The sequence below is a fragment of the Anser cygnoides genome, chromosome 15, assembly GCF_040182565.1.
Source record: "Anser cygnoides isolate HZ-2024a breed goose chromosome 15, Taihu_goose_T2T_genome, whole genome shotgun sequence".
Taxonomy (NCBI): domain Eukaryota; kingdom Metazoa; phylum Chordata; class Aves; order Anseriformes; family Anatidae; genus Anser; species Anser cygnoides.
Genome location: NC_089887.1, coordinates 14,900,703 through 14,923,280, shown reverse-complemented (window position 1 = coordinate 14,923,280; position 22,578 = coordinate 14,900,703). Strand labels below are relative to the sequence as shown.

At 34.2% G+C, this 22,578-nt stretch overlaps 1 protein-coding gene across 50 annotated transcripts in view; it reads left to right on the top strand.

The window, feature by feature from the left end:
- The window catches only part of RBFOX1 (RNA binding fox-1 homolog 1), a 1,146,084-nt gene that overhangs the window by 1,073,221 nt on the left and 50,285 nt on the right, over positions 1-22,578 (top strand). For all 50 annotated transcript variants that reach the window (XM_048062448.2, XM_013189461.3, XM_066977847.1 and 47 more), the window contains one exon: positions 16,126-16,258. In XM_048062448.2, the coding sequence (XP_047918405.2) occupies positions 16,126-16,258 (133 nt within the window). The remainder of the gene's footprint in view (positions 1-16,125; positions 16,259-22,578) is intronic.

Sequence of the window (22,578 nt, the reverse complement as noted above, 5' to 3'; positions counted from 1 at the left end):
CCTTTGAAAAATCCATTTTTTTTGCAGTTGTGCTCCTTGAATAATGAGATCCTAATAAACACCTGTTTATTTTCAATTATGCCAAACATATAAGTAAACAGACTTTGCCTATCTGGATCTCACTGGGCAATGTGTAATACACAGTTTCACAACAGAGATTGCCAGTAGTCCTTGCAGTAGAAGTTATTGCACTTTGTTGAATTTGTGTGTCAGCAAGTCATGATTTCTTTTTTTATGTATAGCATTTCATATTGCCAAAATGTAGTTCTCCCCACAGGTTCACAACTCCTGCTAATATGACATTATTACAATTACTAATGATTGTAATTATTTTTTTTATTTCTCCTTATTAAGAATTTTTCAGTAATGATGTAAAACAGCTCAGTTTCTATAGGAATTGAATGGGAATTAACCTTGAGCTTTGTCTCATTTTCCTTCTTTTAATATTTTAATGATGTTCTATAGTATATTTTTGATGCACATTTTTAATATTGAAATGAATAAACTGATAAATCAATATTTACATCTAAGAGATTCATATTTTTACTATTACTATTCCATGTAGACAACAGAATCATAGCCTTCATTTTTGAATAACTTGTTAATTGTTTATTCTGTTATTGGTAGAATTGTAACTGTATAATATTTCAGAAAAACTTACAATGGAAGTATTAACAGGTTTTAAATTTGTAATCATGTGAATGGAATGGAAAGAGCTGAGATTTTTAAAGCTGAGAAGTTTGGATTTCATTAAATGCTAATGGCATTTGGGAATTTTCAAATATTTGGAAGAGGATAGTCCCCATTTTTAGCAATGTTATTATCTTTAACTTGTCTGTATGTGTTTTGTTCCTGAGTTATATTCTATAAGGAATGAATGACGGAAACATGGTGTGAAAATTTTTTCTATATTTGTCTAGATTTATTTCTCATTTAACTTCTTGACTTTTAATTGTATTGCTCACTAGCAATTTGTGATTGCTCTGAACACTTCTACCACTTGGCTAGCCAGAAAGAAGAGTACATTTCTTGGAGCTACTCTTTGCCTTTTGATGTTTTATTTGCCCTGGAAATATTTTATGTACATTTCCCAGTACAGAGATTAGTTACACCTCTGAATATGTCAGGAGTAGGAAACATGGTTCTGCTTCCTCCCATCACTTCTGGCCTTTTGCATAATACAGAAAGAAATGAGCTGCTGCTTCTTCAAGCAGTGGAACAAATCACTAGCAATAGTCTCTCATGCCTCATCTGTTCTCTTATGCTGAAGCAGAAGATTCTGGGAATAGGTTATTTGTTATGTAGTTTCAGCATGTAAATGTACTCACATCCCTTGGTGGGACAGATTATTGTCTTACTCAGATAATCAAAGAAAGGAATCTCGTGGTCTCATCTTGGCTGCTGCAGATTCCCATAACATTGTCATCTTGAAAAGAAATCTAATACAATTGATTTAAGTTAAATACTTCAGCATCATCCTAATGCAGAATGAAGAAAGTCCAATGAAGAACGTAGACAAGTTCCTATGAAGGACATGTATCCAGAATGTAAAGATTTGAGTACACCACATCGTGGTGAGGAAGTGGGCATTCACAGGAAGCTTCCTGGAGGCCCATGATATCTCAGTTTCACTAAACTGAAATTTAGCCAATCAAAGAATATGGCCAAATGTAACTGACAATTATTTATTTATTTATTTATTTGCACTCACCTGCTTTAGGCTAGTTGCTTCCACAGGAAATTTTAAAATCCTGAAGAAAGTTGTATCTAATGTTAAATAAAAAAAAAAGTCTAACAAGAAAAATGTTGGAAATTTCTAAAATTAGGCTACTTGAGCATAAGATCCATGAGAATATTAAGACCCTGCTGGGCAAAAGGAAGATTCAAAAGAAGAATAAAGTTCTGTCATTAAATATCTGTATTGCTGCTCAGTAAAGGACAATAGTATAGCTGGTTAAGTGTGGTTTAAAAAAAAAAAAAGGAAAAAAAGGCATAAATACCAATCTGAATTTATGCAAGGACTTTTAAAAACTCTTAAGTTTTCCTCATTAGTTAATTAGGGCTCAAAACAAAAATGGGAAACAAGGAAGACATGAATTCACAGTATTATAGAATTATTCAGGTTGGAAGGACCAGGTTGCTCAGGGCACCTTTAATGACGGTGACTGCACAACCTTTCTGGGTCATCTGTTTCAATGCTTGAGTGTCCTAGCAGTGAAAAACTTTTGACTTGTATCCGATGGAAATTTCTCTTCTTTCAAGTTATGATGGTTGTCTCTTGTCTTCCATCTGGGTGCCCCTCTGAAGAGTCTGACTCTGTTTACTGGATAATACTTCCTACCCTTTAATGAGAAGGAGATGCATCTGCCAGTAGAAAACTTCTTTGTAGCTGATCAACATCCTCCAGCTCACTAAGCACTAGTTGGTAAAAGAAGCCAGCCAACAACTGTGCATCAGATTTTTCAAAAGTTTACAGTTGTGCATACCCAGATTCCATGGAAAGCAATGACAGAGAGAATTACAAATGCTAATAAAAGTTCAATGGCAGCTAAATATTTTTCACTCTCTAAATCAAAATGTTGATCTTTGTAACCTTTAAGCTTTATTTTAGGTCCAAGTAAAAATAAAGACACTCGAGTCAGTAGGTATGTAACTACTAGTATATTTTTCTGAGCATGTATTATAGGACCATTCATAGAATCATGGAATCTTAGAATCATATAGAATATGATATAGAATCTATGATTCTATAATTCTACTAGTATATTTTTCTGAGTATGTATTCTAGGACTGTTCACTGCACTGAACAGCTGACATATGGTAAAATAGTAAATTGCTATATGCCTTTATGATTCACAGATGAGTGCCTGTATTTCCCAAATGTTTTGCATGCCCATAAAAGAGATTTCTGCCTCAAATTCAATAAGAGTACAGTTTAAACTGATGTCAATCTTGGGTTACATTTTCTAAATATTACATTTTTTTCATCTTCAGTAAGCATGCTTATAGGCACCAACATACACATGCCCTTTTTCCATATTTTTTTTAAATAAAAATAAATAATTCTTTCATATTATGATAAAATGACAGAATTAAAAAAAAAAAGAAAAAAGAAAAAATATGAAAATGCAGAAAGCAGATATTCATTTATTCTATTTTATCACACTCAAGGGCAAATGAAGTTGCTGACCTATTTTTTTTAGTTCATGTATTGATTACAATTTTATGAGAATTTGTAGTAGAATACAGCAAATAGGACTAGGGGAAGGAGGGGGTACAAATGCTTATAAATCTGTCCCACATTGTTCTCTTTCTTTAATTGTAATTGTCTGATGAAAGTTCCATCAGTTTCTGTAATTAACCTAATGGTCTAAATGAATTTCCAGATCACTGGTTATTCACTTCTGTATGAATGCCATTGCATTGTGTTTAATTAATACAAAGTAAGTTCAACGTCCTTTGTATCATTAGAATTCTGTTTTAACTGTTTCAGTTAAAAATATTTTTTCCTCTTATTTTGTTTGTCCCATTTATGGATTTGGGTGTTTATTCTCTAGCCATACTAAGATATTGTTTAGTATTTTTATAATTAAAATATTTTAAATTGAGTGCTCTTCAGATTTCCATCCTCAAAATATCAGTGTAGATATTTTTTGGATTTATCTTTTCAACTATTTTTAAACAGAATTCAGTCAGTGCTAAATTCATAATCCCATGATATGCACTAGAACATCTTATTTGTCTTGATATTCCTTTCACAGAAATACATATGACAGATAAGCACTCACCAGAGAATACTTTTTCTTTGCGTCAGACAGATATTAAAACAATAAACTATGTTGCCCTGGGATTTTAGCTTATGAGCAACTAGAAAACAACAAGGCAAAGATGAGATGTTTTTGAAAGGTGGGAAGGCAGTTCTTTCACAAAATTCCCTAGAAACCTTTGGTCCTGTAATATTTTTGAGAATAAATATTTTTAATGCTTAAGTTCTTTTAAAGCAAATGAGAAAAATTCCTAAATGTTCCAAAATTATCCTAATAATCCTCCCAATTCTGACTTATTCATTAGGTGCCAGTAGAGAATAAAAATCTATAGCAGAATCTTAAAGGATAAATTATATTAAATTATGGGAATTTTGCTTTTATAGATATATATTCTGTATTAAAAAGACTTATCAACACATATATGATAGATACATTTGCTTTTTTAAAAAATATATATTCTTTTTTTTTTATTGTGAGTATTTAGTTTCATAGGTGGAGGATGGTTCCAGTGGATAGTTCAGGACTTTGTTTATATGCATGGAACAGATGAGGAAAATCATAAATACCAAGTATGAACACCATATCCAACAGAAGGATTTAGATTATTTGAGGATTCATTGTTCTGTAGAAATGACAATTAAGTAAAGCTTGTCTATTCAATGTTTCTTTTGAATATCTTTACTTAAAAGTAAGATACTTGGCGTATGAAATGTTTGTGAACTAGTTAAAAAAATGCTCTGTGAAACTATTTTCATTTTTTTCCATTTCACTAAAAGCATTCCAAGTTTTATTTTACTGAGGAATTACCAATAGACTTTGACATTTATATTACATTCTGGCATATTTCCAGTACCAAAAGATTACATGAGGAAAACATAAATTTTCAAAAGGTTATTTAAAATGGACTTTTGAGCAGAATCTTTAGTGGAAACATTCCATTCAGTTGATTTTTTCAGGTTTAATCTGTTCACATCTAATTACCTGAAAATAGAATTGTAATGATGATCCTGTTACGATATTATCTTGAGACTCCAAGCAACCAAAGCTTAGGTGCTCCTGGCAGTTGGTACATCCATTTCTGGGTTTTGCATTTAAGACATGATTGACCATATTCAATCTAAATGGGCATGTACTTTATGGTAATGACATCAGTTATTAAATTGTTGTGATTTCATTGTTATGGTTTTTATTAATTTATTTGTTGAGATTTTATTGTTGATAGGGGAGCAACTGTTTAGTATGTTTGTCTTAGTTGAATTGAACTGGTATGTGGGACAGGTACAATTTAAAGATTGGGCAATCATATGATATAAATAACTTGCCTATGTTGTAGTATTTGCAAATTAAATGTAAAAAGATTTCTGCAAAGTAAATTTTTAATTGTTCTGTTTTCTCTTAGCCTAAAATGGAATGGCAGGTCAATTCATTACAATTAATATATATATATCAGTAGATTGTATTTACATATTTTTCTCGTTTTGTCTACTTTTAATTGCTTCTTGTAGAAAAAAGTAGAGTACCTTTGCAAATGAGTTATGTGAATAAGCCAACAAAGTGCTTCCTGAATTAATAATAGACTTTTTTTTTTTTTTAATATAAATTGAAGAGAGAGAATCTCCTGGTAGTAGCCCAGGAATAACGTTAAAAGTACCCTTCCCGGTCCTCATGTTAAAATACTGTTTAGTGAGTTTGCATGAAAATTTTAACAAACAAGATATCAATAATAGTAAGGAAGTGAAATTTACTAATGGCTTTTTTGTCCATCCCCCTTAAGACAAACTTCAAGAATTTAAAGCAAAGGAGACATGTTAAAATTACTAGTAGCTTTTTTAATGCCAAAAATTTTCTTAAGGGACAAGCATGGAAACAATGGTCTCTGTTACCAAAATCTTATGACCTAGGTAGCCAGCTAAAACAGGACCTGGGGAAAGAATAAACTGCTCTGAATTCAGACATTTTGAGCACACAAGCTTAGCATACTTACTGATTCAGTGATTTTTTTTTTCTTGGATTATTTATTTATTTATTTATTTTAAGGGAGTAAAGATTTTCAGTCATGAAATGATGCTTACATGAGGAGAGGACTAAGGTGGGAAAGGCATTTTGTAAGAAGTTATTTTTGAGGAGGGACTTAAAGGAAAAATGGTGAAGGAATGACATACTCAGGCAGGGTTGGAGGAGTTAGTTTCTTAGCAGTTATGCTAAGAAATTTTTATTGAATATAAGTCTTACAGTCTTCTACTAGAAATCAACAGGTTGCAAGTATAAACAAATTCAAGAAAAAAAAAGATAAAAATACCAAAATGCTGTTGAACACTATATTTGAGGTTCAGTTGACCTTAGTTGTCATATATGATGTTCATTCTATGTAATGAGAACAAGGTTGTTGTTTCTTTGTTCTGAAATGCTTGTTTATCTTTTCAGATTAGATTTACAATTTTTATAATGCTGATTTGGAATGGAGTTATTCCAAAATATATTCACTTGATTTCAAAATCAAGTGAATTATGTCATATTATTAGACAGTTTTCTATGGCACTGATTTTGCAAACCTTTTTCAAGCAGTTTCTGTTTAGCAAAAAGGACGCTCATGATTGTGAAACTCAACATTTGTGCTGTAGTGGAGATAGGCTACAGTGATCTACTTATGTCACTTGTAAAGTTTTCTAATCAGATTGTAAAGTCTTAATGGTTTTATTTACTTTTAACAACAACAATATAACACAATTTGGGTTGTTTCTATAAGGCCTTTTATATTTCAAAATTAAATGTTTTAGTAGCTTGAAGGCTATTTATCCAGATACTTCTAGCTTTGCTATAGGAAAACAATTCCTTTCTTTTGAAAGGAGTTTCATTTAGTAGGCTGCATTTACTTGAGAGTAATCTGTTAAAAATAAATAAAAAATAAAAAGTAATTTGAATCTAAGCCATCGGTTGAAAAATGGATTAATATTTACTGAAAAATATTCACACAAAAGTCTGTGATGCTCATCACTGAAATGTGCAAGGAACTAAAAATAAAGAAAACAAAGAAGTCTTATTGACTTGCATTTCTTTAACTGTGGAATTCATTAAGAACACTTTAAACACGTACCATTCACATGCCAAATAGGTACTGTGCAAAGTTAGAGAGGTATCTTCTCTGTACTGCTAATAAAAGGAGTTCACATCTATACTCAGTTTCCTGTTAAACGTTGCAAGAAGCATAGCTGCATATAATAAATATATTTTAAAATATGAAAACAGGTAATTACAAAAAAAATATTTTACTATAAAGAGTTATGATGAACTTTGTAGTAGATCAGGAGAGATTCTATTAGGCCCTTTTATCCATAAAAAAAAATCAAAATGGGAAATTATTGTGCAAGTACGCAGTTGCTAGTAGGAGGAAAGGTTAGTTATATAAACTTTCAATGTACATGGTAATAGTTTCCTTATTTTCTGAGAATCGTAAAACAATTGTTAAAAGACAGTACAGATGGATTGTGGTTATGCTTAATTCTTTGAATATCACCAATACGTCTTTGGTTAGTCAGATAAGGTTGTGTTTCTAAAACAAAATTATACTCTCAAGAGTTTCCCATGACTGCTCTAAGTGCTTCATTCCCCTTTCTGGTAAAATATACTACAATACTTATTACAGGACATCTATTAACCAGTGCCAATAGGTAAGGTGAAACTTATGCAGAAGTCTAGGCTGGAGTGAAAAATAAATTTTTCTGAACCTCCATGAAAGCCATGAGTACCCTTCTGCTTCCTGATAAAAATCTGCCTGTATCTGCCCATCTTGACCTTCCTTGTCTGTGTAGTTGTGTGGCTGCTGCTTGCTTCTTTTAAAAACAGCTTACTTTATTAGCCAGGAAAACCATTTCAGTGGGCATTGGTACCTAGTTTGCTTCCTGTGCCTGTTTTACTTAGTGCTTTTACAGGTATATGTTTCTTCCAGTCAGCAAAGTAATGTATGTGGCAGTCAGTGTGTTCTTTAAAGTGTTTTTCTTGGTGTTGTATTACAGCCACATTTCAGATTGGCTTTCTTTTCTGCTGGAAACTTAACATCATCTTCATTGTTTTTTTCTTGGTAGCACTGTCTGAAATTCTTGTTATAGCATTTTCTGCATTCTCCATCACGGTATATTGCCCTTCTGCAACTGTTTTCAGGATAACTATCCCTTTACCCTCTATAAGTGTTTTAAATGGTGACTAATAGTTCATCAGTAAGATGTATTGTCATTCTGCAGCACTTGTAAATATGGATTTCATTTCATTCCTTCATTTTATTATTATTATTATTATTTCAGTGCTTTGCTGTTTGTACTTATTCTAGTGTTAATCTGTGTAGTGATGATGTAGTGTGTCTGAAGTGGTACAATGAAGAGTATTATAAAGAGAGATGTATACTGAATTGCATACCACAGGCAGTTTTTTAATTTATACACCATCCTACTATTGGGTAGTGCAAGATGACTAGGAGGGTGCTTATAACATCTTTTTATAGTTAATTGTGGATTGTATCTTTGTCCTTTGCTTCAAATAATCCAGATCATGTTTGACCAAAGACAGCTGTGACTCTCACATGACATTGTGTTGTCTTGATAATGGAGATATGGTGCTTGGCTTTTGGCAGTACTCATGGTTATCTGTCAGGACAATAAGATGTCAGGACTTAATCCTCTCAGAATGCAGTGAAACAGTGACAATTACTTTTTTTTCCTTTTTTTGAACGTGATCTATGATGTTATTGTACATAATATCCATTGTGTTGAGTCCTATATGCAGATTTCTTGTTTGCTTGACTTTGCATCTACAAAGGATCTAGAAAGATGCCCTACTACTCATTTTTAGTAACTAGGGAAACACAGTTGAACATGCATATCAAGTCATTCTGTCAGTCACTTGGACAGTTGTTAATTTTATGGTTTTCAAGTTTCCCTGTCACATCTAGTTCCAAAAAAGACTTACTTTAGTGTCAGCCTTTCTTATATTGTCAGTTTAATAACAGTTGTTATTAAATCATGGCTCTTAAAAACATGTTGTATATAACAGAATTCTTAGAATCATAGAATGGCTAGGGTCGGAAGGGACCTTGAAGATCATCTAGTTCCAACCTTCCAAGTTCTTCCTCAACCTGAATTTCATACATAACTATTTATGAGGTATTAATATTTTTAATGCCTATATGGTTCTCTGCACGTACAATTCTTTTTTTTGACAATTACTCCACTATGGCTTGGGTTAGGTTAGCCAACTAGTTTTTCCCTCTGTCACTTCCTGCTTAAAATTTTCCCAACACAGCAATTTTCTGACAATGTTCTTTGTGATAGCTTAATAATTCTATTGAGCTTTAGTGGCTTGGATATATAAGCCACTAGGCAATCATGCCTTTAAAGGACAGTCAAAAACTCATATGAGTTTTGACATACAGAACATCAAAAATGTCACTGTATTGGATGATATTTTAAATTTAGTTCGTTCTTCTGAAAATCATCACAGGCTATATTAAAATTTTCCTTTTCCCCCTTTTTTAACATGCTAATGGAATAACGGAGTTCTGTAACTTTTACAAATCTCCCCAGTATTAAAGAATCCTTGTGTCATCTAGACAGAACTTGTCACCCTGTAATTTACTTTCATAAACAAACAACCGATTTTTTCATCTCTGTAGTAGTGCTATTGTTCATCTAGTTTTCTATAATCATGTCCTTTTTACTTTGTCTCAGAAATCCTGTTTGTGAAAACATAGGGAAATTTTCCATTTGCTTGGAATTTCTAGATATCAGTAACCAAGAACACAAGACAAATTATTGATCACTTTGAACATCTACGCTTGAAGATTATTCTTTAATTTAGCATCAAATGAGGCTTCTGTATCTTTTCCTTTGTGGTCTAGTTGCTTTGTTTTTGTTTTTACCTACTGAGCATTTTCTTGTTTGTTAGCAGTTTCTTTTGTGAAAATTCAACTTCTTTGTAACATCAACTATGCAATACCCTTATTTAGTTATTAAGTACGTCATATTTGACCAACAGTGTAATTACATAGCTTAACAAAAAAAATCTCAATTATCTGTTCATTTTTTTATTCCTCCATATCCCCCATTTTCTTCTGCTTGTTAGGAGAAATCCATTGATGTCTGGGGGACTCAGGTGGCCAAACATGCAGGTTAGTAAAAGGATGAAATGTGCAGGAGTTTCTAACAATCATAGAATTACCGAATGACCAAATCACAGCATGGCTGAGTATGGAGGCCCCTCTGTGTCTATCTGCTCCTCTCCCTGCTCCAACAGGGCCACCCAGAGCAGGGGGCCAAGGCCCATGTCCAGGTGGCTTTTGGACATCTCCAAGGATTGAGATTCCACAACCTCTGTGGGCAACCAGTTCCAGTGCTCAGTCATCCTCACCATAAAAAATGTTTAGACAAAAAGATAAGACAGTGTCCAGGTTTTGGCATCAAGACTTTTTTCTAAGGGTTATAAATTCCTGACATACAGTGGTGTCAATATATGTAGAATCCAATGGCAGTTTGTTTATTTGTACATTAGAGAAGATGGAAAAAAAATAAAAAAGAGAATTTTAATGCCATTTATACTTAAAAAAATTATAAAGAAATCTAGATGTGTGTTTAGTTTGTGCAAGTAATTTTTGGTATAATAAACCAATTGGATCTGGAAGCAAATTTGTGGCAAAGATAATCAAACAGCAAGTTTTGTTGGAACAGCCAACTATTCTTATACAATTTAGCATAAGAATAAGCACATTAAATAGGTGGTTGCTTTTTGCTAAAATATGCTATGCATAGTTTTTGAGTGAATTTGATTATGTTGATGATGTGGTGTGGAAGAAAATTACAAATCTTGTTTTTCAAATATCTGAGGATTCAATAGGTGAAAACCTGAAAACAGTGCCTTAAACCAGCTACCAATTCCTGCTCTCTAGAAATATTTGCATAATATTTCAGGGCACACTTAACTACAAAAAAAAAGTCACAAAATTTATGTGAAATTTTGGACTAATTTGGATTTGTTTGGAAACTTAATGCAGTAGTGTTGTGTGAAGGGATTCAATTACAGTGTGCAGTGTTTTGTAAGTAACTTTCTCACATAAAAAGTTAATTAATCAGAGCTGTGTCAATTTCCTTGTGCCATGTCAATTTACAGCAAGGTAATTAATCACTAATCGCCCAGCGTGCAGCAAACTAAGGGACAATCCGTGAGTCATTTATTGTTATTTTTTTCAAAATAAATGGCACACAGAGCCATGAAGAAACGCATCTTGCCTTTCATAATATTTTTATCGACAGTTTTGCATGTTGTAATAGACTGCAGCAACAAGCAGCTGTAGTTCAATGGAATATGAATATTAAAGAAACAAATGAGAGCAGATTTATAGGCCATTGCTTTTCTGTTATGTCAGTTTTGAGATTACACTGAGCAAATGAACAGTGAAAAATTACTCTTCCATGTGGAGAATGGTGATTAGACTTGTACATTAATTAGAGATTTTTGTTTTCCATTTCAATGCATTTCAAATGAGAACATCCTATAAGAAATTGTTTGTCCAAAATCCAGATTTATTCTTTCATAAACAACAGTGTTTAATATTGACATGTATTTCTGTACAATGGTAAGGAAATCATTGTTCCACTATTTTTGTTTTAAAAATAAATATATTGTTTCTATTTTGAATTAAAGAAATAGAAGGGACCAGTCGTGCCTATATTTGACATACATGGCAAATTTCCTTTGAGTTCAGTTAATTCACAATTGGATCCCAGGAATAATCATCTCACAAAAAAGAACAGGTGAAAAATTGTTTGTTGTTTTTTTTGTTTGTTTGTTTTTTAGTTTGCTAGAGCTTTCTAGAGCTTTTCACGCTTTAAAGATATATATACATTTTAAAAATCCTTTTATTTTAAAAGCTGTAGTAATGGAGCTTTTACTTGCACTGCAATTTTTATTTAAATGTAAAGATCTACATGCATTGTCTTTAACACAGTTTTTATAACTCTTTTGAACAATGACAGGTGATATTACTTATTGCTATTAAGGTAAAGTGAAAACTTACTACAGAGCATACATCAGGATAAATTCCTGATTCTGTTCCAGAAATATCAGATAATATGATTTAGATTATTCTGCTTAGCCTTCCTCAGCATGTTACCTATTTTACCTCTTTGTTCTTAATTTATTGTCCAGCACTTCTGAAATGTTTCCTCAACAGGGATCCTCCTAAACTATGGGAGTAATATGTGTGTGTCTTCCTGCATTTCTAACAGTTAAACTACTCTGCAGTAAATTAGCTATAAACTGATTTCAACACAGTATAGCATTAAAATTCTTCAAGATTAAACATTGGAAAACTCTTGATAGCAGATGACCTGATAGTTTGTACAAAGATTAGGAGTGATGAGAGGTAGATTCATTCATCCATTTTGATGGCACACCTTTCTTGAGGCATATGGCACACTCATACAAATTCAAACCACAGCAAAAATGCAAAGAATAATTGCCCATTAAAATGGCTGTATATTTTTATGGCTTTGATACAAAATCTGCCCCCTGTTGTTTTTTACATCTGCTACTCTTCCATTTATCTCAGAGCTTTAAAACTTTAATACACAGTGTATAACCCCTAAGTGTTTTTTTTACCAGGATGTGTTCCCCCTTTTTGGAGCTCAAGCTTTGTCAGTGTTCAGACAGTCTTTGTTTTCCAAGGCATATATTGAGATGTGGTGTCTAGAAAATCCGCTACCTGTCATGTTCATTTAATAAAAAATGAATAAAAGCAATGCTTATATATATGATATCTGTTGGGAGAAATTCAGATATAATTAAATTTCGTCTGTGAACACAAATATGATTGGGATGAAAGGGATCTTTCCCTCATACAGTCTTTAGAAACTTCTGTCTTTGTTTTTAACCTCATTATTATCACCAATGATATGTAGTTGGCAAAATTTGCCTTTTCCCTATTACAGGTCAGAATTCTAGTCATAAAATTACATTGATAAATTTAAGGTACTTCTGTTAAGAAGTGGAGTAGGATGTTTCCCAGCTGAGAGTTGAACACATTTTCAATGTCATTATAATAGAATTTTCACTGACTTAGTTTCAGTAGTTAGGCACTGAGGCACTATGGAATGTTGACCTACAAACTTTGAGTCATTAAATGTTTACCCTTCCTGGCTAGTATATTCATTGCTTCTGGGGCTGGTTGATATTACTTAATGCTTCCTGATGGGAGAGCTCTTTTCATAAAATTGTTTTTATTAAGTCCATTATTCAATTGTGTTCTAGTGGCATTACTTCTGGTTATTTTGGAGGTAAGGATATTAAAAAGTTGGTAGCAAAATAAATTCTGTGATTATTGCATACTCCTAATCACATGATTTCTCAGTTGGGATGAGTAGCATAATTTTTTTGTTGAACTCAAATGTAGGGTGACATGATCTTGCCAATTATTATACCTCTGGCAATAATTGTAATCTTTAATAATACTACCTGCAATTAGAAGGCATGTTTTCACATACTCTGTTTTTCTGGCTGACCCAAGACACTTTTTGGGAGAATGGATATAATTCTAGTGCATATATGAGCTCACTTTCTCACAGGACCATGCAGTGCCATTCTTAGTTCCATATTTCTCAGGCTTATCTTCCATTATGTCTTATCATCTTCTTGACAGAACTCCAAACCATTGTCCTAACTTCTAGATGCTTCTGTAAGATTTTCTAGGTTTTGCTTTACTATAGATATTTTATGCTTCATGATTTTCTTAAGGAGGCAACACAAGGTGAGCATAGCAAAACGATGAAATAACTTCAGGCTTTGCATTCTAACACATCAGAAAATATACAGATCCTTTAAAAATGTCAGATCCCCGCCTTATCTTACCATCTCCAATGAATGCTGGGTTTGGCCTCCATTATAGGTTCTGGATTTGATAAACATTTGGGGGCTAAGTGACTCTTCCTGAATTTCTTCTAGCTTTTTCTCCTCTTTCATAAGAAAAAGCACATGCAAAGAGAAAGACTTATTTCTCATTTTATGTATATATATATGCGTATGTAATAATAATATAATAGTATTTTTTAAAAAATATTTTCTGTTCATTTGTACTCATTCATTGATTGAAGTGCTCTGCTCTTGCACTGATATTTCTTTGTTCACTGCCAAAGATCTGTAATTTCTTCCAAGGCATGGCTACCACGATGAAGAAAGAATATTTAGGATAAATGTTCAGTTACTGCAAAATATATACTTTAAACCATCTGTGTGAAAGTTATATTGAATGGTACAATTAAAAGGGAAACAAAACGAAACAAAACACACTAGGAGTTCATGCTTTCATACAGACATATTGTCAGTGTCTGCCATATAATTTCTGCACAATTCCAGTTGGAATTTTCTTAGAGCTACAGTTACTTCTTTCTTCCATTATTCATACACATGTCTAGGGTGTGAGCTGTATGAAGGAATTGGTGAATTAATTTCAAACAGTACATCTTACAGAAGAAAGATTGTCTAGGACCCTGAGTGTTTCACTGAAAGGGTATTGACTACTTCCTTGCTTTAAATATTGCCAAACATAGATGTATCTACTAATAATTAATTGCTGAAGCAGATCTTTGAATGGGGGTTCCTAGATTATGGATTGGAAACCCATAGTGTTGTTAGATACATTAGATAACTTGAGTTTAGACTTTTTTTTTTGAGTTGGTTTGTTATTCTTTACTACTGCTTCCGTTTTTATTGGAAAATTGTTTTCTATCAGTATGTAGAAAAATACAGATGTACATGTAAGTGAAGAAGTTGTCCAAACTGCTCAAAGATTGGTAGACTTCATTATTTTTTTTTATCAGTGGCATTTAGGTCAGAGAAATTTCTCTTATTCTTGGTAGTTCAGGAGTGTCCCTAAGACTACATTTATTAAATCTAGCTACAGAATACCAACCTTCAGGCTTATCATTTAAGATATCTACCATTTCAGATATGTTTTCCTGGCCAGATTCTTCAGTGAGAGGGGCCTGTAATGCTGTAAGGCTGTAATGAAGTCAAAATAATTACAGTATTTTCCTTCATGTGTTCAGCCAGCAGTATCTATAAGTTGATAATTTTTTATTTTATTTCAAATTTAAGGCTACTTTTAAAATTTACTTCTAAAACAGATGAAACACAGCTTTGGATTGAAGTCAAATTTCAGACTTGAAAAGCTTATACGTAATTTCTTCCATTTGTTTTCCTTTATCAGGGCATTTCTAAGCAATCTTTATTTATCTGTTTATATGCTTAATTTACATAATTCAATACAATGAAGCACAACTAAAGTAACTTGAGTGTCACCAGAGCAGGATTTAATTTTCTGTATCTCACTGATGAATTAGTTCCAAAAATACCTAACACTGGCCAACAATATATGTTCAAAAGAGAAACGAATAATGAAGCATTGCTTAAAAAACTGGCAGAGAAAGTAAATTAGAAAGTTTCATTTTTTTTTTTTTTAAATTAAAATGTGAAAAGTTTTACAAATATTTTACTAAAAAAAATCTACGTAGTACTATATTACTGTTCAATTTCTGATGAACATATTTTGTTTCACATGGAATGGTAATGTTTACATTTACTTGCAATGACAATATAAAACTATATGAGTTTATTTCTTCTTTATATGTCTAAATTGTTTCTATTGGCTCTTAATATTATCTGAATTCGTATAGGTATTTCCAAACTATGTAACTCTTGCCTTTGAAGAAATAACAGGTACTATTATGAACAGAATATACCCCCAAATTCTGAGAAAGCTCTTGCTCTACCTTTTTTTTCAGTTGAAAAAAATGAAACAAAATTCAAACCTAATAATAATCAACTTTCTGAACAAAAATGAAGCTCATCACTGAACAATTTAGATTGAAAGGGGCTTTTGGAGGTCGCCGGGTCCAACATCTCACCCCCACTCAAAGCATGGCAAACTTTGAAGATAAATCCAATAATGTGATGGAGAATTCTCTGGTACTATAAATTTGAGCCTGAGCTGGGTGATTTTGGCCTCAAAAGTCTCCTTTTAGCAGCATCAGCTACAACAGGCAGCATTGTTTTTAATAATGAGTGTCTTTTTGTGCTATCTGTGATACTGCTATATAAATTCCCTGTTTGCCATCTCCTAGTTGCATAAAAAGATTTTATGTTAGAAGATGAGGCCTCTTGTTAAAAGACTAATAATTTAGTTATCCGACAATGCCCTCAACTAGTTATGGGCCATGATTTAATATAAGCACAACTATGCTGCTACATTACCAGTATTTTGCCTAGTTTTCAAACACCGGATTGATCTGAATATTTTATTTTCCTCTCCTTCTCTTCACAGTGCCAGGATTTCCCTACCCGGCTGCAACGGCAGCTGCTGCTTACAGAGGTGCACATCTAAGAGGCCGAGGTCGCACAGTGTACAACACGTTCCGTGCAGCAGCACCCCCTCCTCCAATTCCAGCCTACGGCGGGTAAGGAGATCAGCCTCTTTTACCTATTACCATGAATCTCCGAAGGCTGCAAACTGTGTAGCTGTGGTGCATGCTGATCGTGTCTCACTGCAGAAACCAACACAGCATGCAACGAATCCAAGTACTGGAAGTGGTGCACCTTGCACAGTGTATTGAAAAATGACTGTAATTTGTACTGCCATGGTTGGTGGCCTTAAGCATTTGAGGTGTCACATACTGTTATGTAAATGCTCTTAGAGACTAAATGCTTTGGAACAGGGAAATTGTTTCAGCTAAAGATGTATTTTTGATGATTGCAAACATCTGGTTATTAAGGAGGTTGGATAAAGTAACTTCTTTTCCTTCAAATCATCCACTGAAAGTTGTCTCTGGACCTAAAGGCTTAGAGTTTGGTTTTTTGTTTTTGTTTCTGAGTTTAGTTTTTCAAGCTGATATTTTTACAAAGTTTGAAAACTGGGCTGCTTCTCTCAAGGCCATGTGCTTTCCAGTACATGTTTGTTTAAATAATAAGTCATGGAGTGAAGGTGACCTCTCTCTTTCCTCACTACGATGCTGTTCCGCAGCTCATCTGCTGTCACTTTGGATATCCCCCTGTAAGGAAGCTTGCTGCATAAGATGTGCTGAAACCCTATCCTCCTATTTCATTACAGTAGAAGACAGGTGCCCTTCAGTAGTTTCCCACCCCAGACTTCCCTGGCACTCTGGTGAGACAGGCTAGGTGAAGGTATCAGAGGCTAATTTTGACTTGATCCTTTCCATATTGTCAGAATGCAATAATTACGGGGCTCACAATACTCCAGTTCAGGGAGGGATCTGAAATGTGTTGGCTAAGACATAAGGTCTGGAATTGCAGAAAGAAATGGACCAAGTAATACAAAGCAATACAGAATGAGGCATAAGATTTATATTGTGACACTGTCATAGTATTGGAACCTGGTAATATTGATATTGTTTAATATTGCAATATTAAGGGAGAACCAGTGTGTTTCCATCTGCATTAGTTTGTTCATTAGTTTGTTCATATCCCCTACCACTACCAGCCTTTTGCAAGTAAGCTGACTATACCTGTCTGGTTGGAAGCAGTTTCTTATGAAGCGTTTATTTAATTAAGCCAAAAGGCATGTCTTTTTTTTTTTTTTTTTTTTTTTTTTCCTGGAGGGATTTGCAAAAAGAACCAGTCAGCCACAGAGCTAAATTTTCAGGGATATTTGAGACATGCACTTTGACCGTTCCTTCACATTGGGCAGTATCCCTTCAGAGAAATAAGCTGTGTGGAAAATTAAAACTAAAATAATGGCAAAATCAGGTTTATTTTGTTAAAGTGAAGTGTATATTTTTTTCCTTTAAGTGCTTTGTGTAGTTTAATAAGCTAATTTTAAGCTAACTATTACTTAATGAAGACACCATGATTTTCGAAAAAGATTGCTTGAATTACCTTTGGACAAGGCTGGTATCCCATCAAAGCATCTTACTGTTGCCTAGACTATCTTCGTTAGAGGTAGTCCAGGTATTTGTATGTGGCAATGAAGGGAACAATTTTAGAATGTCCTATAGGACCAATTTCATATCTGGATGTCTCAGCTATGAAATGGGTACTGCACATAGGAAATAAACATACTTACATATATTGCACAATACAAGAACAGACCCTATTTTCTGATTTTCCTTTGTGCTTTCAAGGCTTTAGCTGTTTACCAACTTTAAATTATAGGCTCTGTTGTCTAGGACCCAAAGCTGATTCCTGCTCTGAGCTTGCAGATGAGAGCAGCCCTACATTTCCTAAGCCTTATATAAGCTTTAATTTAAAAAGAATATTTGATGCAATCTTGAAGAACATGAAGTGACAATATTCTGATTTTTTGTTCCAGTTTTCTTTAACTAACTTTTTGATCTATACTGCCAGCCACTAAGCTGACTTAAAGGACAATGGAGGTAGCAAGGGACTCATATGTATGGTTTGTGTGTTCACATACATGCACAGCTAAATTATTTTTGTTTTTCTCCTAAATATAACCTTTAAAAATAAGTTATTCTGCTTTAGAAAGTTGTCTGGTTAGAAAAAAATGACACTATCCATCGCTACTTATTTTAAAAAGAAACTCTTAAATTTAAGTAGGGTGTCTAATATGCAAGATCACAGCTTATGTTATTATCAGTTTTATGATTTCATGAATGCAACACCTGTATTTAAGACAAAGTCATAAATTAATATAGGAAAATATATACCATTTATGTGGGATGCAATTTTTTAATTGTACAATAATTTTTTATTTTGTTAGTATTTGCAAAGGAAGTAAAAATACTTTCAGATCAGTAAGTAACTTACATTGCCTTTAATTTCAGGCGTCACATATGGGTGCACTCTGAGTTTGTGTTACATGTAAATGTTTATAGTTTAGTTAGTACAGTGACTCAACAAGAAGAATTAAATTTCTAAGTGTAATACCTGTATATTCTCATACAACTGTACTACGTAGCTTCAGCATCTTTGGATACTATGTTAGATGTAAGCATTGTGAAATTCAGTTGTAAATTAATACAGATGCCTGCAGTGCAGTCAGATTCAGCAATGTTTCAAAACCAGATTCCAAGAGGTGATCTCAGCACTCTTCTGCAGGAAGGTCTGACAGTTAGGTTGGACAGTTCTCATCTGCCTTTATGACGTGCCGTTGACTTCAGAGAAGGCCATGCATTGATATAGGAGAGAAGTTACATCTTTTCATTGGTATGATGACTTCAGGCTGAGATAAGCCCTTGGCAATCTAGGACTCTGCTGTGTCAATAAGTATGTTTTCTAATACAGTCTGACACTGTAATTTCAACTGATAAGCTAAATTAAGAGTCTTAATTTAAATAGGTCTAAATTCAGAGATTAGTCAAGTTTATTTTTCTGTCCACATATGGTTTAAAATATCACATTGCTTTCTGATACACACATTTCCAACTTATGCAATTCTTGGATCGGTGCAGAAATACCTCTCTTACACTCATCCACAGTTGAATAAATAAAGCTTTATTCTGAAATAATTTATTTGGCCTAGTGTGCTATACCTTCTGCTAGTAACTTCATTGATATAGTAGTATAATTTGGAATTTCTTTGCAATGCTTTCCTCTGTGCTCACCCATTCTGTACTCTGACCTATCAAAGAGGCAAAAAGGGATTTACATCAGAAAAAATCCTTAATCAATGGAAGTAAGCTATAAATATGTTGTTTTCAGTTACAATGTAAGTAGAGTCTGGGAAAATTACAGGGAAAATAAAGAGATCACAGAGAATGAATGAACTTGCAGAATGAAGCAAGCAACTTAGAATATCATTTGTTGACAAGAAAAATGGAAAAAGCTTTGAATGCTGTTTTGCTATTCATTTAGTAGCAAGCTTTCATTTTCCACTCAAGTAGCCCAGCTTATAGCCAAGCAGTTCATATGAAAATATTTTTAATGATTAAAAAAAGGAGTTGCCTCATACATTTTTGTATGATGTGTGAATTTTAATTATTTTTAATTTTGCAGTAAATCTCAGCAACATATAGTTTATAATATAATAACATATAACATATAGTTTAAAATATAATTTCCTTTTTTAAAAAGTACCCACATGTAAATGTAGAATATAAAGCTGGTTTGAAATAAGTTACAAATGAACTATAATAATTGATTTGCAATAATCTTTTGCACACTGATTTGTTTATATTCAGAAGTTTTAGAACTGAAATAATCACTTTCAAATTGGAAATCAAATGCAAATCTAAGAAAAGTATTTCTGATACTAGTGTGACAGCTTCTTACACGTGCAACAACACTGTCTGAAGATTCCCTGCTGTGTAACAAAGACCTTCTTTCTTTTCAGTTTCCCTTGAATTTGTATTTATGCTTGTTCACTGATGTCCTATTTGATCCTGACTGTGACTTTTTCTTCTCAACAAAGTTAAGAAACGGCAATGTGTCCCAATCTGTAAGGAAATCTGGAAGATCTTGTCAGTAAGCAAAACAAAGTAGCATGTATTCTTACAGAAATCTCTGTTCTGCTGTGCCTCATAGTCACTAGGAAACAGCAAATATGGCACACTTAGCTATGTCTAAGGAAAACTAGTGAATACAGGCATATTTAGGGACACTGTTTTTTTATAAATCAAGGATATCATGCATGCTTTACAATGTGTCTCTTTAAAATAAAGTCAGCATTCATGAGATATGTAGCAATACATACATAATTAATGGCTTCTTTAGTTGAGAGTGAAGCGTTTCAGCAATTCCTTGAGATATTCTTGTTTATTAACTCATGGAAAATCATTTTTAGCAACTGTGGCATCATTTCTAATGCCTTAAAATACTACAGTGTGCAGCTGGTTTATAACTTGGTATGTGTAATTCACTTAAGTACCATAAAAAACTACTGAAACTGACATGAGGGAATAAAGCTTTGGTTTCGTTTGTGTGAGAAAAGAGAATATTAACATTTTTGGAGATCTATATTGGGTGGAAATATTAGCTTCAAGACTGTGCTGCAGGAGGAATAGCAGCAAGAAATGGTCATGAATATGGCATGAGAGGTGCATGGAGGGCAGAGCCTGTCAATGTGGGAGAACATAACTGTGAGCTATTGTCTGCTTATCTCAGGGGGCTCTGGGTATTTCACAGCAAGACTGGTAACTTGGTTGAGGAGCAAAGCAGTTACTAAGTTGATTAAAATCGTTTCCTACCTTCCTTTTTGTGTGAACTTTGAGGTGGGAGGTTTCGAGCATACTGCTGCTTTGGTCTTTCTTGCAAGCATCTCCCTGGCTATTAGGTATTGTTTTGTATAAAATACTTTTAAAAGATGAACGTTAAAAAAAAAAAGTTAAAAAAAAAAAAAGGAAGATAAAAGTCTTTTTGCCTTGACTTGTGTCTTTCTAGGGTTGTTTATTGTATTTATGCTTCACCTACTAATTATATAAAGCTGAAGCTACTAGTAAAAGTACTCTTATGACAGATTTTGGATGCAGTTGGCAGTAATTGCCAAAAAAAAAAAAAAAAGGGAGAAAGAAGCAGGTTTTGTTTTCTTTAGCACACTACCAAAAATAGGTGATGTGATTTTGATACCTGCAATTGCTTTTGAACTCTGCAGAAACTGGTAGCTCAGCATTCTTGAAAATCATTTGCCAAATACTAAAACTTGATGAGTATGCTGCTCCATCTTTAAACAGGTGTCAAGAAAACCTAGTGCCCATCACTGTATATCTGGTAGTAGTGCATCTAAAACTAACAAGAAGCCCTTCTATTCTAGCATCACTTGCCTCAAGGTCTTCACAAGTTTAGCATGTGATGATGGCTTTGTGCATCTTCACATGTACTCCTTCTAATTCTGATGAACCTAATGGTGAAGTGGCTTTAAGTCCATACCTCCACTTCTGGCTTTTTTCCTGGGAGAACAGGGAATAATGTTTTTCTCCCATGTTTCTGGTTTTGGGGCATGTAACAATCTCCTGTTATCTAAGAAGTTGTGTAGTTTGTGAAGAAATGGAAGATGGAGTTCTTAACTTCTTTGTGTAGTCAGCTTGGGGGAGAAGGATGCCAGCAAACAGATCTGAGTTGCAAGATTAGTTCCTGGGTTTCCCTAATTCTTGTTCTGCTGGGTGTTCTAGTCATGACCTCAGTGAATGAGAAATTTAGAGAAATGGCACATGAAGTATGTATTGTATTTTATGGATGTCAGCAGAAGTAAAACTGAGAGGCAGTCACATTCTGCAGTGGAGTGTTGGATCATGGTGGACAGGTGGTTTCCTGAATCGCGGCCACTCAAGGTAGCTGAGGGAGCAGTCAGGGCCTGGCAGCCCTCGCAAGGGTGGCTGACAGGGCTTGGGTGGAGCCAGCAGTGCCCCCTCCCTGGTGGTACAAAGGCTGCCTCGGGAGCGTGAGCAACCAGGAGCACAGTGATCGGTGTGGGCAAACAGGGCTTGGCACTTCAGTCATGGCATGGCACGGCAGTTTGTGTAGCAGTTTGAGCAGGGAGGGAGGAGTATGCCTCCCTACTCAGACCAGCTTTCCTTCTGGTTGCCTCCCAGACAGCAAACCCAGGCATGGCCTCCACCAGGCGGAAAGCACTCGCCAAAGCGCTCACCAAAAAGGCTGTGGTAACCCAGAGCAAGTGCCCAAAGATACGTCAGTTCAGGCCTCTGGCTGCAGGGAGTGCCTGAGTGTGATGCTGCCAATGGTGGGTGACAGAGATACTGCCTGCGTGAAGTGCAAGCAGGTGGAGGATCTGATCAGCCTGGTGGCAGAGCTCAAGGAGGAGGTGGAGAGATTAAGGACTATCAGGGAGTGTGAGCAGGAGATGAGT